We start from the raw sequence: 19,055 nt of genomic DNA on the forward strand, positions 1-19,055 counted from the left end.
GTGGGGTGGTCTTGTAGGACCGAGTCCTTAACCTGTGGGATCTGAAGCTATCTCTGGGTAGATAGTGTCAGAATCGAGTTGAATTGCGGGACACCCAGCTTGTCAGAGGACTGCTTGGCAGTGTGGGGAAAAAACCCCATGTACCAGGCTTCCCAGAGAGAAGCTCAAGTGAAGGTATAAAAACATTCATAATGATATGTCCAGAACAGCCCAGGCCACAGGGATGGGCAGTAGATTAGTGACTGCCAGGGGCTGGAGGAAGGGGGAAATGAGGCGTGAATGCTAATGGACACAGGGTTCCTCTTCGAGGTAATGAACATGTTCTGAGATTGGACAGTAGTGATGGTTGTGCAGAATCTGTGAATATACTAAAAACCACTGAATTCTGGGGGCGCCTGGGTGGCTCAGTTGGTTAAGCGAATGCCTTCAGCTCAGGTCATGATCCTGGAGTCCCGGGATCAAGTCCCACATCAGGCTCCCTGCTCAGCAAGGAGTCTGCTTCTCCCTCTGACCCTCCTTTCTCTCATGCTCTCTGTCTCTCATTCTCTCTCTCTCAAATAAATAAAATCTTAAAAAAAAAAAAAAAACTGAATTCTGTACTTGGAAAGGGTAGGTTTTAAGGTATGTGAATTTTATATTTCAATTTTTTTTAATTGCAGAAGAAAAAAATCTTTCAGGTCCCCTGTAGCAGCTGGGGCAACTCTAACATCTGATCTCCTTTGCTAAGCAGCTCACCCCCCCGCCTCCAGTGCATCGCCTGGGACCATAGCAGTGACAATGAACTTCCAGTTGAGGGGACATCAGTGTCAGGGCCCTTGGCACTGGACGTGGTGGTGCTCTGTGGCCAGCCCTGCTTTGGCAGTTACTGCCTGAATAAGCGAACCCAATCACCCATCTCTGCATTACTTTTACTGCCTTGCAGACCTGCAAGGACAGTAAGGGTACAGGGTCTCTTCAGAACGTCTCTGACACCCATCTCTTTGCTCTTTATCTTTGGTATGAATTTCCAAAGCTGTGTCAGGTACTCAGTCGCCCTCACGTTGGGCCAGGCCTTAGGCGGGGTGTTGGGTTCACATAGAGGCCCCCCACCAGTCGGGAGCTGCAGCTCCAGGGCTGAAGGATGGCAACTCTGACCCCTGCCTCAACCCCTAACAGCTCACTCTTCCTCATGACACCAGGCATAGCGGCCTGTGCAGAGGACAGAGATGAGTCAGAGAAGCCGGGTGCCGGTGGGAGATGTCCACGCTGCAGCTGGGTCAGGACTGAAGCAGAGGGCATGGGGTCATCAGTGTGGGGTGGGAAAGTCTCGGCCCTGGCCTAGCCCAGGCTGCTTTGTGAATTGAACTGCTAGATTCCACTGGAGTATTAAAAAAAAAACCTAAATATTTATTTGCTTCATATTTACAAAGGTAGGAAGGAGACCCAGGGGACCCCAAGAACACCCCCACACCTGGCTGACCAGGCCCCTTGCGCTGCAGAGGAGGCAGACACAGCTGGAAGGGACAGGATTTATGTTGCATACTTGAACTACAGCGAGTGTAAGACTGGTCCTATTTAGAGGGCAGAAACACTACAGGTGGAGCATGGGGGGCAGCAGAGTGAGCACCGGAGTCCTGGCCGAAGGGTGCCCCTGCTTGCTGCCTTCCCCACGTCTCCCAGAGGCATCTCTGCGGCCCCGCTGGAGTTCTCCAGGGGGAAACGGGGTCCGCTCACATGATGCTCGCCGGGGTGAAGACAGGGCCCACGCACAAGGTGTCTGTGATCTCCCAGCCACAGGACAGAGGCTTGCACATGCCCTCAGTGTCCTCCTCCTGTTCTGCAGGCAGCAGCTGCCCTCGAAGCGCTTCCCTGCGGGTGAGAGAGGGGCACTGGAGGCAGCTAGCATGGAGCCCACAGGCCAGGGGCTCCTGAAGGCCCCTGCACCAGAAGAGCCAGCCCGCTCTGTATATATGGTTCCCACCTGGCCCCAGAGCACAGCCTAGGGCAGGAGCAGGGGCGGGTCTGCTGACCTCTTCCCCCACCGCTCTCTTCTCCCCTGTGGCCCACCTCTACAAGGGAAAAAGAACCCACATTTATTGAGTACTTACTACAGGCCACACATTGTGCCAGGCACCTTACTTACAGCACTAATTGTGTCCTCCCCCAAACCATGTAAGGGCATTACTATCCCCATTTTACCAATGAGGAAATTGAGGCCGAGAGAGAAGTGACCTGCATAAGGTCACATCCCCAGAAGGTGGCAGAACTAGGATTCAACACAACTCTCTCAGTCCAAAGCCCACATTCTTTATATCCCAGGCTTAGGACTTTTAAAAAATCCTCTCCTGTTCCCCTCAAAACTCCTACAAACCTACCTACCCAGGTTGATAAATGGCCCCACCGTCTGACCAGCTGCTCAGCCACAAGTCTGGAATCTTGTTCCTGTGCCCAGTCCATCCCTGCCGAGCCCAGCTCCTGAACTTCCTTATTCCTCTCTCCATTCCCAGGGCCACCACCATCTCTAGCCAGGGCTACACAGTGTCCCTGCTCTGCTCCTGCCTCCTCTAGACAATTCTGGCCCAGGTTCATTTTTCCAGGAGGCGAATTCCTGCGCTTGAGCAGCCAGCAGCTTCCGTCTGCTCTCAGGCCCTGCCCAGCCCAGGCTCCCACCTGCAGGAAGGCCTCCCTCCTTGCTGACATGTACTCTTCAACAGCAAGTCAGTGGTCAGGCTGTTCTTTCTGGCGGGAAGCTCCCAAGGCCAGGCACCCTACACCCTCTGTCTCTCTCCTTCTCTCTCAAAATGGGTTGGTCCAATTTCTTAAAAAAGCATCAATGACAGACTTCCCACTGCCTTTGAGATCAAGTCCAACCTGGGCCTCCAGGGTCCTTCTTCATCCAGTCTTCTGCACAGGCCACTCCAGCCCGATGCAACTATTTGCAGTTAATGAACGGGACTCAAACCCCCACCTCCCTCAGCCTCGACCACCCCCGTCAGCCTTCCTGCGGCTGGCTAACATCTCCTAGCCCTGACGACCCCTCCGCACCCCGCTGTCCCTCGCTCCCCAGTGACCTTTCTGCTCTCTGTGCCAGAGTCTGTGTGTGCAGGTCACTACGCCATCTCGGGTTCCCTTGTCCCCCTGGGACCCGGCCCAGAGCCAGGCTCTAAAGCAGGGTGTTTGGGTGGGATGCCTTTGATATGGGGAATTTCTGGCACAGCCATTTTAATACATCAAAATGTTTTGTTTCTAGCAATGAATAAACGGACTCCCCGCACCTCCTGTGCCAGTGTTTGCTTATGATGGAGCGGGGATGGTATAAGGAGGCCTGTGTGGTTGGCTTTTTAAGTTTGGTTCAGGCCTTGTCACAACACCCCTGATGTCACAGTGGCTGCATCAGCCCAATCCTGTGCCCCCGCGGGGAATAGACACAGTAAAGGTCTGTGATGAATGAAATGCGACTTTGAGACTGAGCCCCATCAGGCTGGGGGTTGGTAGCATTGTTGGGGAGCGGGGTGCTCAAGCACCCAGCATGTCCCCCAGAACACAGGCTGCACTCACTCCTGAGACCCGGCACAGAAGTCCCATCAACTGCTGCTGCCCCTGCAGGGCGCCTCCCAGCCCCCAGAGGGGCTCATCTCCACTGACCAAACCTCTCTCTTTGTGATAGCACGATTCTGTGCAGGTGAGAGGAGATGCCTGACAGAAGGCCAGACAGGAGGGCTCAACAAAAGTGACTTCTGTCTGTCTCGTGCCCCTCTTGCCTAACTGGATCCCAGCACTGGCCCGGTGAGGCAAGTGGGGCGAGTGTTGTGTGCATTTCCTAAGGAGGCTCAGCCAGCAGGCAAGTCTTTCCCAGGCCACAGAGCTCAATCCACGTCTGCCCTTGTCCTCCCTTATTGTCCCCAGTAGCCAGAGTGGTCTTTCTAAAATCCAAACCAGACCATGTCACTCCCCTGCTTCAAATCAGTCCATGCTTCCCACTGCTCAGAGCCCTTCACTTGGCCTTCAAGGCCCTTCCCAGCTCCAGCCCTGCTCCCTCTCTAGCCACAACCAACCTCAGGTAGTTTCTTGAAGACAGCATGCTCACTCCCTGTTCTTTCTGCCCGGAACCCCGGGCTGCCTCTTGCTGGGAGTCCTACTCATCTACCATCTTCCTTCCTCTGGGAGGTCAGTCTGGGCTCTCAGGTTCCACAGCCCGCCCCCCCTCCCCCCCCCCCCCCGTATTATCAGGAGTGACTGTCTGCTCCTCTGTCTCTCACAGGGTGCTGAGCTTCTCAAGGGAAGCTCCGTCTCATTCACGGCCACGGCCAGGTGCCAAGCGCAGGCCTCACTTGGAATCGATAGCCAAGAGCTCCTTGTCAAACTGGGTTACACGGAAACCAGTCTCAAATCTCAGATGTCTCTTGTTCCCCGCCTGCTCCCTTCTCCTCCCCCACTCCCTTCTCAGCAGGGCCCCCTTACCAGGCCACCCGGGACATGGCATAGGTGACTCGGCAGGTCTGGGTCCCCCCGAGGGGGGAAGCCATGCCCACGGTGTAGGCGCCCATGTTCTCAAAGACCAGCCAGTCCCCTACGTGTAGCTGCGGCAGCCACAGGCCCTCGGCCACGCGGTCACGGCCATCGGCCATAGGGCCCCACAGGCTGCTGCTGTACAGGGACTGCTGCTCCGCGGATGATCTCTGCAGGAGAGAGGCACAGTCACATTCAGCTTTCCTGGGCACACCCTTAGCACTCCCTCCCTCAAAAGCTTTCCATGGCTCCCATAACCAGTACAATAAAGACGGGAGGGGCCTTCTCGCCTGGCATCTCAGCCCCTCCTGCTTCTCTGCATTCATTGCCTTGTACATTCTGAAGCCACAATGCCTGGTCTTCAGTCCAGGCTTAGCACTCCCTCCCTCAAAAGCTTTCCATGGCGGGCGCCTGGGTGGCTCAGTTGGTTAAGCGACTGCCTTCGGCTCAGGTCATGATCCTGGAGTCCCGGGATCGAGTCCCGCATCGGGCTCCCTGCTCGGCAGGGAGTCTGCTTCTCTCTCTGACCCTCCTCCCTCTCATGCTCTCTGTCTCTCATTCTCTCTCTCTCAAATAAATAAAATCTTTAAAAAAAAAAAAAAAAAAGCTTTCCATGGCTCCCATAACCAGTACAATAAAGACGGGAGGGGCCTTCTCGCCTGGCATCTAAGCCCCTCCTGCTTCTCTGCATTCATTGCCTTGTACATTCCGAAGCCACAATGCCTGGTCTTCAGTCCAGTCTCCAACACTTAGTAGATATGTGACCTTGGGCAAGGTACTTAATCCCTCTGAACCTCCATTTGCTCGTTTGTAAAATGGGAATAACTATAGTATCTACCTCGTAGGGTCACTGAAAGGATAAATGAGTGTATGCAGGGCATTTAGGCCAGCGTCTGGCACATGGCAAGGGCCCAGTAAGATAGCGCTATCATTATTGTTGTTATTGTTACTACCTCTCTGCTTTGGTCTTCACTGGCCTATCTGCCACTTTCCAGACCCTGGGTCTGTCCACACCTCTCCAGCCCTTCCCCTCCCTCAAATCCATCTTGGCCTCTGGGCCCAGCCCTGGGGCTTCCTCTTCTGTGAAGGCCTCCCAGATGCCCTCTCATTCCATGCCAGGCCCCATCATAGGAGCCAGAAGTACACAGGTGAGTTAGACCCTCCCCACCTCGGCTCTCAGTCTGGGGAGAAAGATGGGCCTCCAACAGATAATCACAGGGTGACCCGGCAGAGGTCACAGAGGAACCCATGGGGTAGACAAAATTCTTCCCATTTCAGGAAAACTGAGGTTCTGAGGGTTATGTGACTTGCCCAAAGACACAACTACCAATTACATAAAATTAAAATTTTTTTCTTAAATGACTTAAAAATGCAGAAAAGGAATCTGTAACACAGACCATCTGCTGACAACCAGTGCAATTTGTCACAGTGTGGGATTCTGCCAGGCAGGTCCTAGAGGAGGAGTCCTGACTGAAAGATGGATATGAAGGAACCCTGACTGTGCCCTTTAGTCCCCTTGTCCATCCCCGCTGTGCTACTGTGTTCCAGTCACTCCCATTGCTCTGGGCTCCCAGGGAAACCTCGCTTCCCTTCCCCCAACCCCAGCCCCCCCTGCTCTTCCCTGAGGCCCCAACCCCACCAACTCCTAATTTCCCTTTAGATCTCAGCTACAACAGCTTCATGAAAACCTTTCCTAAAGCTCCATGCTGGGGCACCTGGGTGGCTCAGTCGTTAAGCGTCTGCCTTCGGCTCAGGTCATGATCCCAGGGTCCTGGGATCGAGCCCCGCATCGGGCTCCCTGCTCCGCGGGAAGCCTGCTTCTCCCTCTCCCATTCCCCCTGCTTGTATTCCCTCTCTCACTGTGTCTCTCTCTGTCAAATAAATAAATAAAATCTTTAAAAAAAACACACACAAAAAAACTCCATGCTCCCCCCAACAGGCTTAGCCTTCATTTGTCATAATTTATAATTAAGTATTTGTGAAATGTACCTGCTCAGGCCTGTCTTCCCTGTCAGACTCTAAATTCCATGACCCCAGAGATCATGACCATCTTGTTCCCCCCTGTCTCCCCCATGCCTAACAGTCTGGCATAGAGTAGGTGCTTTTTTGAATAATATCTTTTAAGTGAATGAATGAATGAATAGGAAATACATGAGTGATAGAGAAAGAACCAGAAGAAAGAAAGGAAAGAAAGAAAAAAAAGAGAGGGAGGGAGGAAGAAAGGAAGAAGAGATTAATAGAAGCCATCTAAAGAGTCTAGAAGGAGGTAATGGAGAAGACCAACAGGGGAAAAAGAAAGTTATAACACCATAGCCAGCAGCAGGGATGAGTAAAATTGAGAAAGAAAAGCCACAGATTGCAGAAGCAGAAATAATATTCATGTATATGATAAAAAGCTAATAAGCCATTAGTCTCAATAAAGAAAAACATGCACATATTAAAGTAAAATATTAAAGCTATCCATATTCATTAACTGAGTCAACAAATACTTATTGAGCACCTACTATGTACCAGGCTTCAATCTAGGAGCTGGGAAGTATATATTCTGGAAAAGGGAGACAAATATATCCTTGTTCATATAACTTAATGTTCTTGTTTATGAGCTTTCTGTTAATAAATAAAATTACTCTCAGTTGCTCTGAATTATTTCCCTTAGCTCCACTTCTTAAAAAGCATTAAGCTAACTTTTAAAGCTTTTGGGGGGAAATGCTATATAAATGAATCCATGAGGATCCTGAGAAACGAGGTTCCAAAGTTTTTCCACAATAAAGTAGAAAGAAAAGACACCCTTGCATTATAATAAGAGTTCTCTTCTTATTAGTGGCATAAATAAAAATCAGTGGAAAAAAATTTTAACTTCTCAGGAAATAATGCAAAGCTACCCTTTTGCTATTTAAAGCCCCCACCCCACCCCGGGATGCCTGAGTGACTCAGTCAGTTAAGCGTCTGCCTTCCGCTCAGGTCATGGTCCCAGGGTCCTGGGATGGAGCCCCACATTGGGCTCCTTGCTCAGCGGGGAGCCTGCTTCTCCCTCTGCCTGCAGCTTCCCCTGCTTGGGTTCTCTCTCTCTCTGATCAATCAATCTTAAAAAAAATAAAGCCCCCCCTTCTTTAAGAAAAAAGTAAACAAAGGGCGCCTGGGTGGCTCAGTTGGTTAAGCGACTGCCTTCGGCTCAGGTCATGATCCTGGAGTCCCTGGATCGAGTCCCGCATTGGGCTCCCTGCTCGGCAGGGAGCCTGCTTCTCCCTCTGACCCTCCCCTCTCTCATGTGCTCTCTCTCATTCTCTCTGTCTCAAATAAATAAATAAAATCTTAAAAAAAAAAAAGTAAACAAAAAAAAATCTGCAAAATAAATATTCCAAAAGCATGTGGCAACAGGCTTATTAAGTCTTAGCTCTTTTTAATGAGTGTGAAAACTGAGTGGAAATGGACAAGCCTCTGTAAAAATACAAGCTGCCCAATCTGCTACCAGGCCCTCTCCCTGAGAGAGGGCAGGGAGTTTACAGAGCATGCCCACCATTGCCTCACACCACATCTGGGAGGCAGCTGCAGATCCCATTTTACAGATGAGAAAAGTCAGAGAACGGAAGTGACCAGCTCTAGGTTCTGGAGGGAGTTAGTAGCAGAACTCCCGAGTGGTCCCAGACAAGGGGCCTCCTAGCTGCACCAACTGGCTGCCCTCCTCAAACAGGCCCAATAAGTGAGTGGATCCACACAAGAAACAAGGTCAAACATTTAAAATATCTTCTGGCCCTGATGGAGTCCTTAAATAATTCCCCAACTTTTAAAGAATAAGTCAATAATCCCTATTCTACATAAAGAGCACAAAAATATTTTAAAAAGAAAAAAATGGAGTGAACCAGGGCAGCACATAAAAAGGAAAGAAAAAAGAACAAAAACATATGGACAGAATTTAACTTGTGAACATACAGGAAAATCTGAAATGAAACCGTAACTAACCAAATCTGCACTCGTAGCCAAAGATTCACCTTCAGTGATTTACCTCTATATGGAACAATATGGACAATTTACCCCTTTGGAAGACAGGAACAATATGAGCAAGGTGACCCCTGGCTTCATCATAATACGGAAAATATAAATCTACAATTCAAATCTAATTTTCCCAGTACATGTCAATATGGCATTCAATAGCCTATAGCATCTATTCCTGATTAAAACTACAGACAAAACAAAGTCAAACCCTGCAATGCAGAGAGACTATTTAAAATAAAGAGGCAACTCTAACTTAATGGAAATACGTTAGAATGGCCTCATTTCAGAACCAGAACTAACCTTAGTAATTAAGTTCAGCCCTTCATTTTCCAGATGAAGAAACGGGAGAAACGGTCCAAGAGATTAAGTTAACTTGCCTAAAGTTACTCATCAGCTACTATATGGTAAAGTCAGGACTCTAACCCATGTCTTCTGACTACCAAGTCTGAAGCTTTCTGTCACCATTCCTATTTTATATATCATGAGAAATGTGGTCAATAGCTATTGGGGGGAGGGGGGGAAGAAACAAAAAGGTATAATATATAGAAAATGAAAAAAATATACATTGCAGATGACATGTTTGCCTACCTGAAAAATCCAAAGGGAAGGGGTAGTTTTGGGGGGAAATCAGTGAGTCTCAACATGCAAGCCATTGTCTCAGCTCAGAAACACAGGGAAATGTTTCCACTCACGATAGTAATGAAAGCATTATGTTATTAAATTCTTGGATGTACTTGAGCCACAATAACTTATTCAAAGAAAATAAGAAAACCTTAATGAGAGAAATAAAATACAAGAGCTCTACCTCTCCTAGCTGGAAAACTTAATAAAGCAAAAAGGAGAATTCTCCCCAATTTAATAAATAGATTAAGTAGGCTATTACTAATTAAAATTCTCAAGATATTTTTCTGAATGTTAGAAGTGGCGTGATAAAAGAATAAATGTGAGGGGCGCCTGGGTGGCTCAGTCGTTGAGTGTCTGCCTTAGGCTCAGGTCATGATCCCAGGGTCCTGGGATCGAGCCCCACATCGGGCTCCCTGCTCAGCGGGAAGCCTGCTTCTCCCTCTCCCACTCCCCCTGCTTGTGTTCCCTCTCTCGCTGTGTCTCTCTCTGTCAAATAAATAAATAAAATCTTAAAAAAAAAAAAAGAATAAATGTGAGCCTATCAAAGAATACTAATAAGCAATAATGACAGACTCAATTTTTGTTAAATAATTCCTACAAAAATATTTGTACCACATGTAAGATATAAAGAATAACAATAAAATGAATATCTGTGTACCCACCACTGGCTAAATAAATATAAAATTCCCAAGATCTTTGAAACTCCCGTGTGGTCTACCCCAATGACATGCTGCTTCCCTAACCCCTCCAGAGGTACCTATTATCCTGAATTTTGTTTTCATTATTCTCCTGCTCTGTTTGGCACAATATTTAGTACACTTTTGAAATTTGTGCAAAATGAAATTATAGAATACATAATCTCTGCAACTTGCTTTTTTTGTTGTTGAAACCCACATTCCCAAGATTGATCCAACTGATATATGTGGCCATAATTCACAATATGCTGCATCGAATTCATTATATGGAACACACCGTAATTTATTTATTACCCTGCCAACAAATGTTAATGTGTTTCCAATGTTTTATATTCTAAAAATAGCTCCTGTGAACATTCTTATATATATCCTCAGATATACATGCCAAGAGTTTCTTTTCAATATATATCTAAGAACTTGCTGGAAGGTAGGGTATACACATGTCTAACTTTATGAGTAATGCCAACTTGTTTCCCAAAATAGAAATAGCAACTCCTACCTGCCAGTGTCTAAGAGATCCAACTACTCTATACCCTCACCAACTCTTGATATTGTCATGCCTTTAATTTTTTTCTAATCTAGTCAGTAGAAAATGGTGTCTCCTTTTCATTTAAATTTATGTTTCCTCGATTACCAACGAGGTTGAGCACTTTTTCATTTTCTTTTTTTTTTTTTAAGATTTTATTTATTTATTTGACAGAGAGAGGGAGAGACAGCAAGAGAGGGAACACAAGTAGGGGGAGCGGGAGAGGGAGAAGCAGGCTTCCCGCTGAGCAGGGAGCCCGATGCAGGGCTCAATCCCAGGACCCTGGGATCATGCATGACCTGAGCCAAAGGTAGATGCTTAACGACTCAGCCACCCAGGCACCCCAACTTTTTCATTTTCTATTTGGATTTCCTCTCCTGTGAACTGCCTATTAAAGTCTTAGGTCTATATTTCTATTGCTTTCTATTTTTTACTGCTTTTCTTCTTATTTTCTTAAGATTGTTGTTTAAGAATCCTTCATATCGGGTCATGATCTCGGGGTCCTAGGATCGAGTCCCACATCAGGCTCTCTGCTCAGCGGGGAGTCTGCTTCTCCCTCTCACTCTCCTTCAGTGTGCGCTCTCTCTCTCTCAAATAAATAAAATACTAAAAAAAAAAAAGAATCCTTCATAAACTCTGTGTACTGATCCCTTATCCAGTTGTAATGTGTTTCCATATTTTCTCCCAGGGTGTGATTGCCTCTTTCCTTTTGCTAACAGATGAACAGAGGCTCTTCATTTTAATGTAGACACACATCAGTCTTTTCCTTTTTTGGTTTGTAAGAGATTCTTTACTGTTCTTCCCTGTTTTAAGGTCAAACAGATATTCTCCTATATGGATGTCTGGGATTTATATTCACATGTGCATTGAGATAGGGATTCAACTTCATTTTTTGCATGTGGACAATAAGGTGTCCCAGGATCATATATTAAACAATCCCCAGTGATCTGCTTTGCAAGCCCTGTTGAAAATCAAGTTTCTAGATATATATGGGTTTTTCCTGTGCTCTCAACTATGTTCTTTGTCTATTTTTTCATGCTGGTATCTAAAATAAACCATTTTAATTACCTTCAATGTTGGCAATTATATTATCTACTTATATAGATATATATTTCTATTACATATAATTTATTATCCATTATGTTATCTATATTTATTATCTTATGGTTACTCTAAACATATACATTTTAACATGCATGCCTAACTTAAAGTCTAAAATTAATCAATATCTTCCTCTCAGTTAAAAAACTGACAACACCAGCTTGGTTCCTTTACCTCCCAATTTATATTCTATTGCTGTCCAGTGTTTTAGTTGATCTTATTTGTGGCAGAGGCTGCTAATTGCCTACCCCAGCAATTCCAACCCTCCATTTTTGCTAGGCACATGACCACCTAGAATAAAGACCATGTTTGCTAACTTTCCTTGCAGGTAGTTATGGCCATGGGACTAAGATCTTAGCCCAATGGCTATGGGATAAGAACATAAGTATTATGTGGCTACTTTCAGGAAGTTTCCTTAAAAGACAACTGCACATGGGCTTCACCTCTTCCTTCCTTCCTATAATGGCTGGCACTTCGTGTTGTACCTAGCACGATGAGGCTGACTCATCGTGCTAGGTACAACTGGAAGCAATGTGGTTCCACATGACTTTAAACCACTATACCAGCTCAGAATTGCCTGTATTGAGACATTTACATAAGAGTGAAATAAGCCTCGATATCTTGTTCAAGTCATGTATTTGGGATCTGCTACTCACAGCTGAACCTAATCATAACTGAAAACTTTTTTTTAAGATTTTATTTATTTATTTGACAGAGAGAGAGAGAAAGGGAGCACAAGCTGGGGAAGTGGCAGGCAGAGGGAGAGGGAGAAGCAGGCTTCCTGCTGAGCAAGGAACCTGATGTGGGGCTCGATCCCAGGACCCCAGGATTATGACCTAAGCTGAAGGCAGACGCTTCACCGAATGAGTCACCCAGATGCCCCTGAAAATTGTTTTTAACCCCATGAATTAAATGTTATTGGTGGTGGTGGTGGTGGTGACAGTCAGTGATCCTTTGGATGTACCCACATATTTAGCTATCTTTGGTCACCATTCCTTCTTGCAACACAGACCATTCCTCTGGAATCATTTTCCTTATACCTGAAATATATCCTTTAGATTTTCTGTTAAGGAAGCTCTGTCTCTCAGTATTTGCTTGTCTGAAAATGCCTACATTTCATACTCATTCTTGAAAAACATTTTGCTGGAGACAAAATTCTAGGTTGATATATTAAAGCTGCTATTCCAGTATCTCCTACCTTCCATTGTTATGGGAGAAAAGCTCTAAGTCTGTCATTCTTCTACAGGTAGTCTTCTATCTGTCTCATTAGTCTCACTAGTTTTAAGATCTTCTCTTTTTCTTTGGTGTTCAGTTTCACTAGTATGTTGTCTAAGTGTGGGATTTGTTGGATTTCCTAAATCTGAAGATAGGTCTTCCTCTCTCCCATCTATTGACTCTGCCAGTTATTAACTTTTTGCCTCTCAGTCCCAATCCACCCTTCTTTGTCTCGCTTTGTGGTACTGGAGCTGAACCCTAGACATTCCTTCTTTGCCAGGTAGCTCTATGTTAGGCTTTGTCAACAGAAGTTGCTAGAAAGACATATCAGGAAGAAGAGACTTTCCCTCTTTCAGTGTGCTGTTTCCTGTGTGGCCTCTATGGCTCAGCATGAGGGTCTGGTAGCCTTCACCTCAGCAGTCCACACAGTGCAGCCTTGGCCCACACCCTTCAGCAAGCTTCCCTTCCACTCAGCAGCAGGCTGCTCCTATGATCTAGTTGTGCTGGGCACCCTCTGACAAGTTACTTTGCCACTGGCAGGCTGCACGTCTCTGTGACAGTCAGCCTTTCTTCAAAGGTTTCAACCTCAGCCTTGCAGGGAGGAGCTCTCCTCTAAGGTACTTCCTTGTTCACTCTCCATTACCAGCAGTAGTAACTGCTTTTGCCCCTTTTAGTAATCAACCACCTTTAAAGTTGCCAATTCTTTATATTAAAATTTGCCTGCTCAAATTACTGGTATGGTTTCTGTATCCTTATGCAATCTCTTCCTGAAACTCTAATTAGACGTTGTGTCTGATGTGTGCTCATTCTGTCTGCCATTTCCCGTGTCTTTCTTATTTTTTATCTCCCTGTCTTTGTGCTGCATTAGCATCAGTTCTTTAGGTCTATCTTCCCACTCTCTAATTTTCTCTTCAACTGTCTCTAAGAGCTTGCTTACTCTGTGCACTCTTTCAATTTTCATATTTTTTTATTTTTAGAAGCTCTATTTAATCCTTTTAAAAATCTGCTGGAGAGGTGCCTGGGTGGTTCAGCTGGTTAATCAGCTGACTTGCTCTCAACTCAGGTCTTGATCTCAGGGTCATAAGTTCAAGCCCCGCGTTGGGCTCCATGCTTGGCGCGGAGCCTACTTCAAAAAAAATCTGCTAGAACATATTTTTACATTTGTTTACTCTTTGACCACATTTTCTTTCTTTCTTTTTTTTTATTCTTATGTTAATCCCCGTACATTACATCATTAGTTTTAGATGTAGTGTTCCATGATTCATTGTTTGTGCATAACACCCAGTGCTCCATACAGAATGTGCCCTCCTCAATATCCATCACCAGGCTAACCCATCCTCCCACCCCCCTCCCCTCTAGAACCCTCAGTTTGTTTTTCAGAGTCCATCGTCTCTCATGGTTCGTCTACCCCTCCAATTTCCCCCCCTTCATTCTTCCCCTCCTGCTACCTTCTTCTTCTTCTTCTTCTTTTTTTTTTCTTAACATATATTGCATTATTTGTTTCAGAGGTACAGATCTGAGATTCAACAGTCTTGCACAATTCACAGCACTTACCAGAGCACATACCCTCCCCAGTGTCTATCACCCAGTCAGCCCATCCCTCCCACCCCACCCCCTACTCCAGCAACCCTCAGTTTGTTTCCTGTGATCAAGAATTCCTCATATCAGTGAGGCCATATGATACATGTCTTTCTCTGTTTGACTTATTTCACTCAACATAAAAAAATATGGAATGCTTCACAAATTTGCGTGTCATCCTTGCGCAGGGGCCATGCTAATCTTCTCTGTATCGTTCCAATTTTAGTATATGTGCTGCCGAAGCGAGCACCTTTTTTTTTTTTTTAAGCGAGAGCACACAGGTTGGGGAGGAGGGGCAGAAGGAGAGGGAGAGAGAATTTTAAGCAGGCTCCAGGTCCAGCATGGAGCCCGATGTGGAGCTCAATGTGGACCTGATCTCATGACCCTGAGATCATGACCTGAACCAAAATCAAGAGTTGGAGGCTTAACCAACTAAGCTACCCAGGTACCCCTTGGTCACATTTTCAATTTCTTATTTCTTTAAACATTGTAAACATTCTGGTTTATCTTTAACATCTGATAATTCTAATACATGAAATAATTGCAGGTCTGGTTCTGCTGTTTCTTACTTCTGCAGGTTTGCCCTCATGGTGACCTGGTTCTTTGTGTTTTGTGATTTTTGACTGCAAGCCCATGTACTTTGGCACTTTACTTGTGAGAATTCTTAGAAGTCTAGGCTGAAGATTTCCACTCCAGAGAGACGTTGTGTTTGCTTCTGCAAGATAAAATAAATTCTAGCCTTGAGGTTTTTCAGACAACACAGTTAATATGAATTTGGACAACAAACCCGAGAAAAGGCTAGCTTATGGCTGTAAAGTCCCAATTTTATGCCCTCTTCCAACCACCACCAAGATCTAAAAGACATGGGTTTTGTGGGGTTTTTGTTTGTTGGTTTGTTTGTTGGTTTGTTTGCTGTCCTCCTCTGTGGGATAGGTGTTTTTCTGGTTTCCCCTTACACTAATGATGATGTCCTTTTGGGAGGTTCCTAGCTTTATGCGAGGGATCGTATCAGACTCCCCATCCTGACTGAGCCCCTAGGAACGCATACAGCTATCAAAGCTGAAGATCAATGCCACAAAGGTTCGGCATACACTCCCAGAGAGAAAGCCAGTTTCAGAGTTAGGTTTTCTCTCTGGGTTAATGAATTCATTTACCACATATTTGAATAGTCACGATTTTACATGCTGGCAACACACTAGTGAACCAAGTAGACAAAGTCCTTGTCTTCATAGTGTTTACAGTGCAGCAGGAGGGAGGCAAACAACAAAATAAAGAAGTAAATTATATAGTAAATTAGGAGATAATAAGTGGCACTGCATAAAAGAAAGAACAGAGCAGGGGGGAGGGGCAGATGGCAGGATTAAATAAAGCATAGGCCTCACTGAGAAGATGACCTTCAGGCAAAGATGCAAAGGAGGTCAAGGAGTGAGCCTGGGTGGTACCTGGAAGAAAGATGATCCAGGCAGAAGGAAAAGCTGGTGCAAAGGTGCAAAGGCAGGACAGTGCCTGGGGGAGCTCAAGGAACTGCAGGGAGGCTGCCATGACTGATGGGATGAGCAGGAGGGAGAGTGGGGAGGGAGGGAATCAAGAGAGGAGACGGGGCAGATCACAAAGGGCCTTAGAAGCCCTCAGAGGACTTTGGCTTTAATTTGGAGTGAGACGGGAGCCAGCACAGGGTTTTAGGCAGTTTTAATAAAACTAGACATGATTTGACTTACATTTTAAAAGAATCCCTCTGGCTAGTGGGTGGAGAATAGGCTGGCTTTTACTCTAATTGGAGATGCCTGCTTTCACTTAATTTTGACCTCTGAAGGATCCCCTGCTTTCTTGTAAGGCAGGATACAGTTTTCTTTGTTGTCAGTGGGGAGGCTGTTCAGAGTATCTAGACTGCCACATTGCTGGAAATAGAAGGCACCCTACTGGTTTTCTAAACACAGCACAAAGCTATTGCCAAAACGCTACGGAATATGCCAAACAAAGAAAAAAAAATATCAAAAGGACAGGATAAAGACAAGAGATGAAAAAAATAAAACCAGTGTACATTATGGCAAAGCAATAATAAAACAAAAAAGCATTAGAGATTAGACAAGAACTAACCAGATCCACCCTTGACAAATGCTATTGCAGTATACTCAAAACAGAGTCACACTTTGTAACCACAAATCACTAGAATAAAATACATTAGCAAGTAAGAAAGTCCAATCCTGTCAACAGAGAGAGAGGCTCTGGACAGAGTGGAGTGATGGAAGCTTGTACTCTGAAATTTGGTTCCCAAGATTCTTATAAAACTCCTGAGGTACTTGCCCTATCTGGGTCCCTCCCCACACCCAACTCTACCTTGCATTTATAAAGTGCCATTACACAGTTACTAAATTGTATCTCTAACCCTAAATATATGTCATTTTATTTATTTATTTTTTAAGATTTTATTTATTTATTTGACAGAGAGAGAGAGATAGTGAGAGCAGGAACACAAGCAGGGGGAGTGGGAGACGGAGAAGCAGGCCTCCCGCCGAGCAGGAAGCCTGATGCGGGGCTCGATCCCAGGACCCTGGGATCATGACCTGAGCCGAAGGCAGACGCTTAACGACTGAGCCACCCAGGCGCCCCAATATATGTCATTTTAGACCACTCAATCAACATTTAAAGTGTTTATATATTAAAAAGTTCACCTAAATATCCGTATTTAAAGAAAACCACATCTCCCAATATGTTATTTTAAAAGTTAAAAACAATGTGTACTATGACACTTAAAAAAAAAGGAATCAAAGTAAATTTTAACAATAATCATCTCTGTATGGTGGGATTAAGGGATCACTTTATATGGCTGTTTGTACTAGATTTTCCCCAATTAACATTCCCTCTCTCTCTTTTTTAATTTATAGGACACTTCACAAATTTGCATATCATCCTTGCACAGGGGCCATGCTAATCTTCTGTTTCGTTCCAATTTTAGTATATGTGCTGCTGAAGCAAGCACTACACATTCTATTTCTACAACAGAAAAAATATGTATAAAATAAAGGCAATCTATAACTCGCAGAGCACAAAAGGTAAAGAGGGACAAATTCCCTCACTATTAATTGCAGAGCACTTAGTGAAGACACATGATAGTATGTTGAAACTTCTATGAAAGAATAACAAAGAATCACAAAACTAGAATAAGACCAACCGATTGACCAAAAAAAACTATTTGTATCAAATACTATATGAAATACACACACATATCCCTATGCAAGCTTATCTTCATTTGTAAGAAAAAACTCTAAATTAGGTAAATGGAGAATATAAAAAGATATTGACATCAAAGGACATAAAACAATAAACAAAATGCTTTATCCTTGTCAAGAAGACAGAAATGAAAGAAATACTGAGGTATATACCATTTCAGATACATTAGCCAACAAGAAAAAGTCACAGCGTGCACTGCTAGTGAGCTTCCTACGAAATGAGCACAGCTGCTACAGTATAGACCGGGCCAAGCTTTGAGGAAAACAATCTGGCAATTATGTATCAAGAGACCTAAAGGTGCTCGGGCGCCTGGGTGGCTCAGTCGGTTAAGCGACTGCCTTCGGCTCAGGTCATGATCCTGGAGTCCCGGCATCGAGTCCCGCATCGGGCTCCCTGCTGTGCAGGGAGCCTGCTTCTCCCTCTGACCCTCCCCCCTCACATGTGCTCTCTCTCTCAAATAAATAAATAAAATCTTTAAAAAAAAAAAAAAAGAGACCTAAAAGTGCTCATATCTTTTTACCTGGTAATCCTATTCTAGGGACTCATCATAAGAAAAGAGGTGGGGTTTTTTTGGTTTTTTTTTTAAAGATTTTATCTATTTGACAGAGAGAGAGGGAACAGAAGCAGCGGGAGTGGAAGAGGGAGAAGCAGGCTTCCCGCAGAGCAGGGAGCCCGATGTGGGACTCGATCCCAGCACCCTGGGATCATGACCGGAGCTGAAGGCAGACACTTAACGACTGAGCCACCCAGGCGCCCCGAAAAGAGTTTTTTAAAGGGAACCCACTTTCAGTGGGTAACTTGAGCCAGCCATGCAAAGAGACTCACAAAGCACATCCTAGGCGGAGGTAATACTCGTGGATACATGAATGAACAGAACCAAAAATTAGCGATGTTCAGGGCGCCTGGGTGACTCAGTTGGTTAAGCGTCCAACTCTTGGTTTGGGCACAGGTCATGATCTCAGGGTCGAGGGATCGAGTCCTGCATCAGGCTCCGTGCTCAGCAGGGAGTCTGCTTTCCCTCTCCCTCTCCCGTCGTCCCTCCCCCCTCTCTCCATTAGCAATATCCAAATGCCCAGTGATGGGAAGATTTTATCTGGAGGCAATAATTTTATAGGAAAGTAGTTAAGAGCTTGTTCTCCAGTGACACCCAAATAACTGAAGACAAATAAGCCATGCACCACACCCCCAAGCAGCTCCCAGGCTGCAGTTTAAAAATTGTACCCTTCATTAGCATGCGACTTTGAGCAAGTTGCTTCACCACCCCATGCCTCAGTTTTCTCATCTGTAAAATGGGTCTGATAATAGCATCCACCGTATAGGATTATTATAAAGATTACATGAGTAATGCCATGTGAAGTGCTTCATACAGCATGTGCTACAGTAAGTACATGGTGGCTTCAGCTGCCACCACTGAGCATGAGGCTTGCAGCCATGCACCACTCGGTGTGTCTGGCGAAAGAGGGGTGACATTATGGATAAATTAGGGTAGAAGACTGCAGAGCTTCTCCCTCCTTTGTTCCTTTAAAAGTTTAGGTTGCTCCCATAATTTTGAAAGATTGATTCCATTCCAACATAGAGCACCTACTATGTGCCAGGTCCTGTAC

The 19,055-nt window shown here is 45.4% G+C and overlaps 1 protein-coding gene and 2 non-coding genes across 9 annotated transcripts in view; all 3 read right to left on the reverse strand.

Annotated features, from left to right (window-relative positions):
* Window positions 1-1,363: 1,363 nt before the first annotated feature.
* Window positions 1,364-19,055, reverse strand: part of AZIN2 (antizyme inhibitor 2) — a 43,002-nt gene continuing 25,310 nt past the window's right edge. For 6 of the 7 annotated variants that reach the window (XM_064589513.1, XM_064589517.1, XM_045898151.1 and 3 more), the window contains 2 exons: window positions 4,441-4,658; window positions 1,364-1,848 (listed from right to left, as the gene is read on the reverse strand). In XM_064589513.1, coding sequence (XP_064445583.1) covers window positions 1,710-1,848; window positions 4,441-4,658 — 357 coding nt within the window. In that variant the 3' untranslated portion in view covers window positions 1,364-1,709. Of the gene's footprint in view, window positions 1,849-4,440; window positions 4,659-14,262; window positions 14,936-19,055 lie in introns of those variants that run through there. The other variant, XM_064589516.1, reaches the window with a different exon arrangement.
* On the reverse strand, window positions 14,364-14,470 carry LOC123860597 (U6 spliceosomal RNA). The gene has a single exon (XR_006794727.1). It is a non-coding gene; the product is annotated as a U6 spliceosomal RNA (small nuclear RNA).
* LOC123860627 (U6 spliceosomal RNA) lies at window positions 17,096-17,200 on the reverse strand. The gene has a single exon (XR_006794755.1). It is a non-coding gene; the product is annotated as a U6 spliceosomal RNA (small nuclear RNA).

Source organism: Mirounga angustirostris, unplaced genomic scaffold, assembly GCF_029215605.1.
Source record: "Mirounga angustirostris isolate CCGP_5_RB_7025 unplaced genomic scaffold, mMirAng1.0.hap1 SCAF_4, whole genome shotgun sequence".
NCBI lineage: Eukaryota > Metazoa > Chordata > Mammalia > Carnivora > Phocidae > Mirounga > Mirounga angustirostris.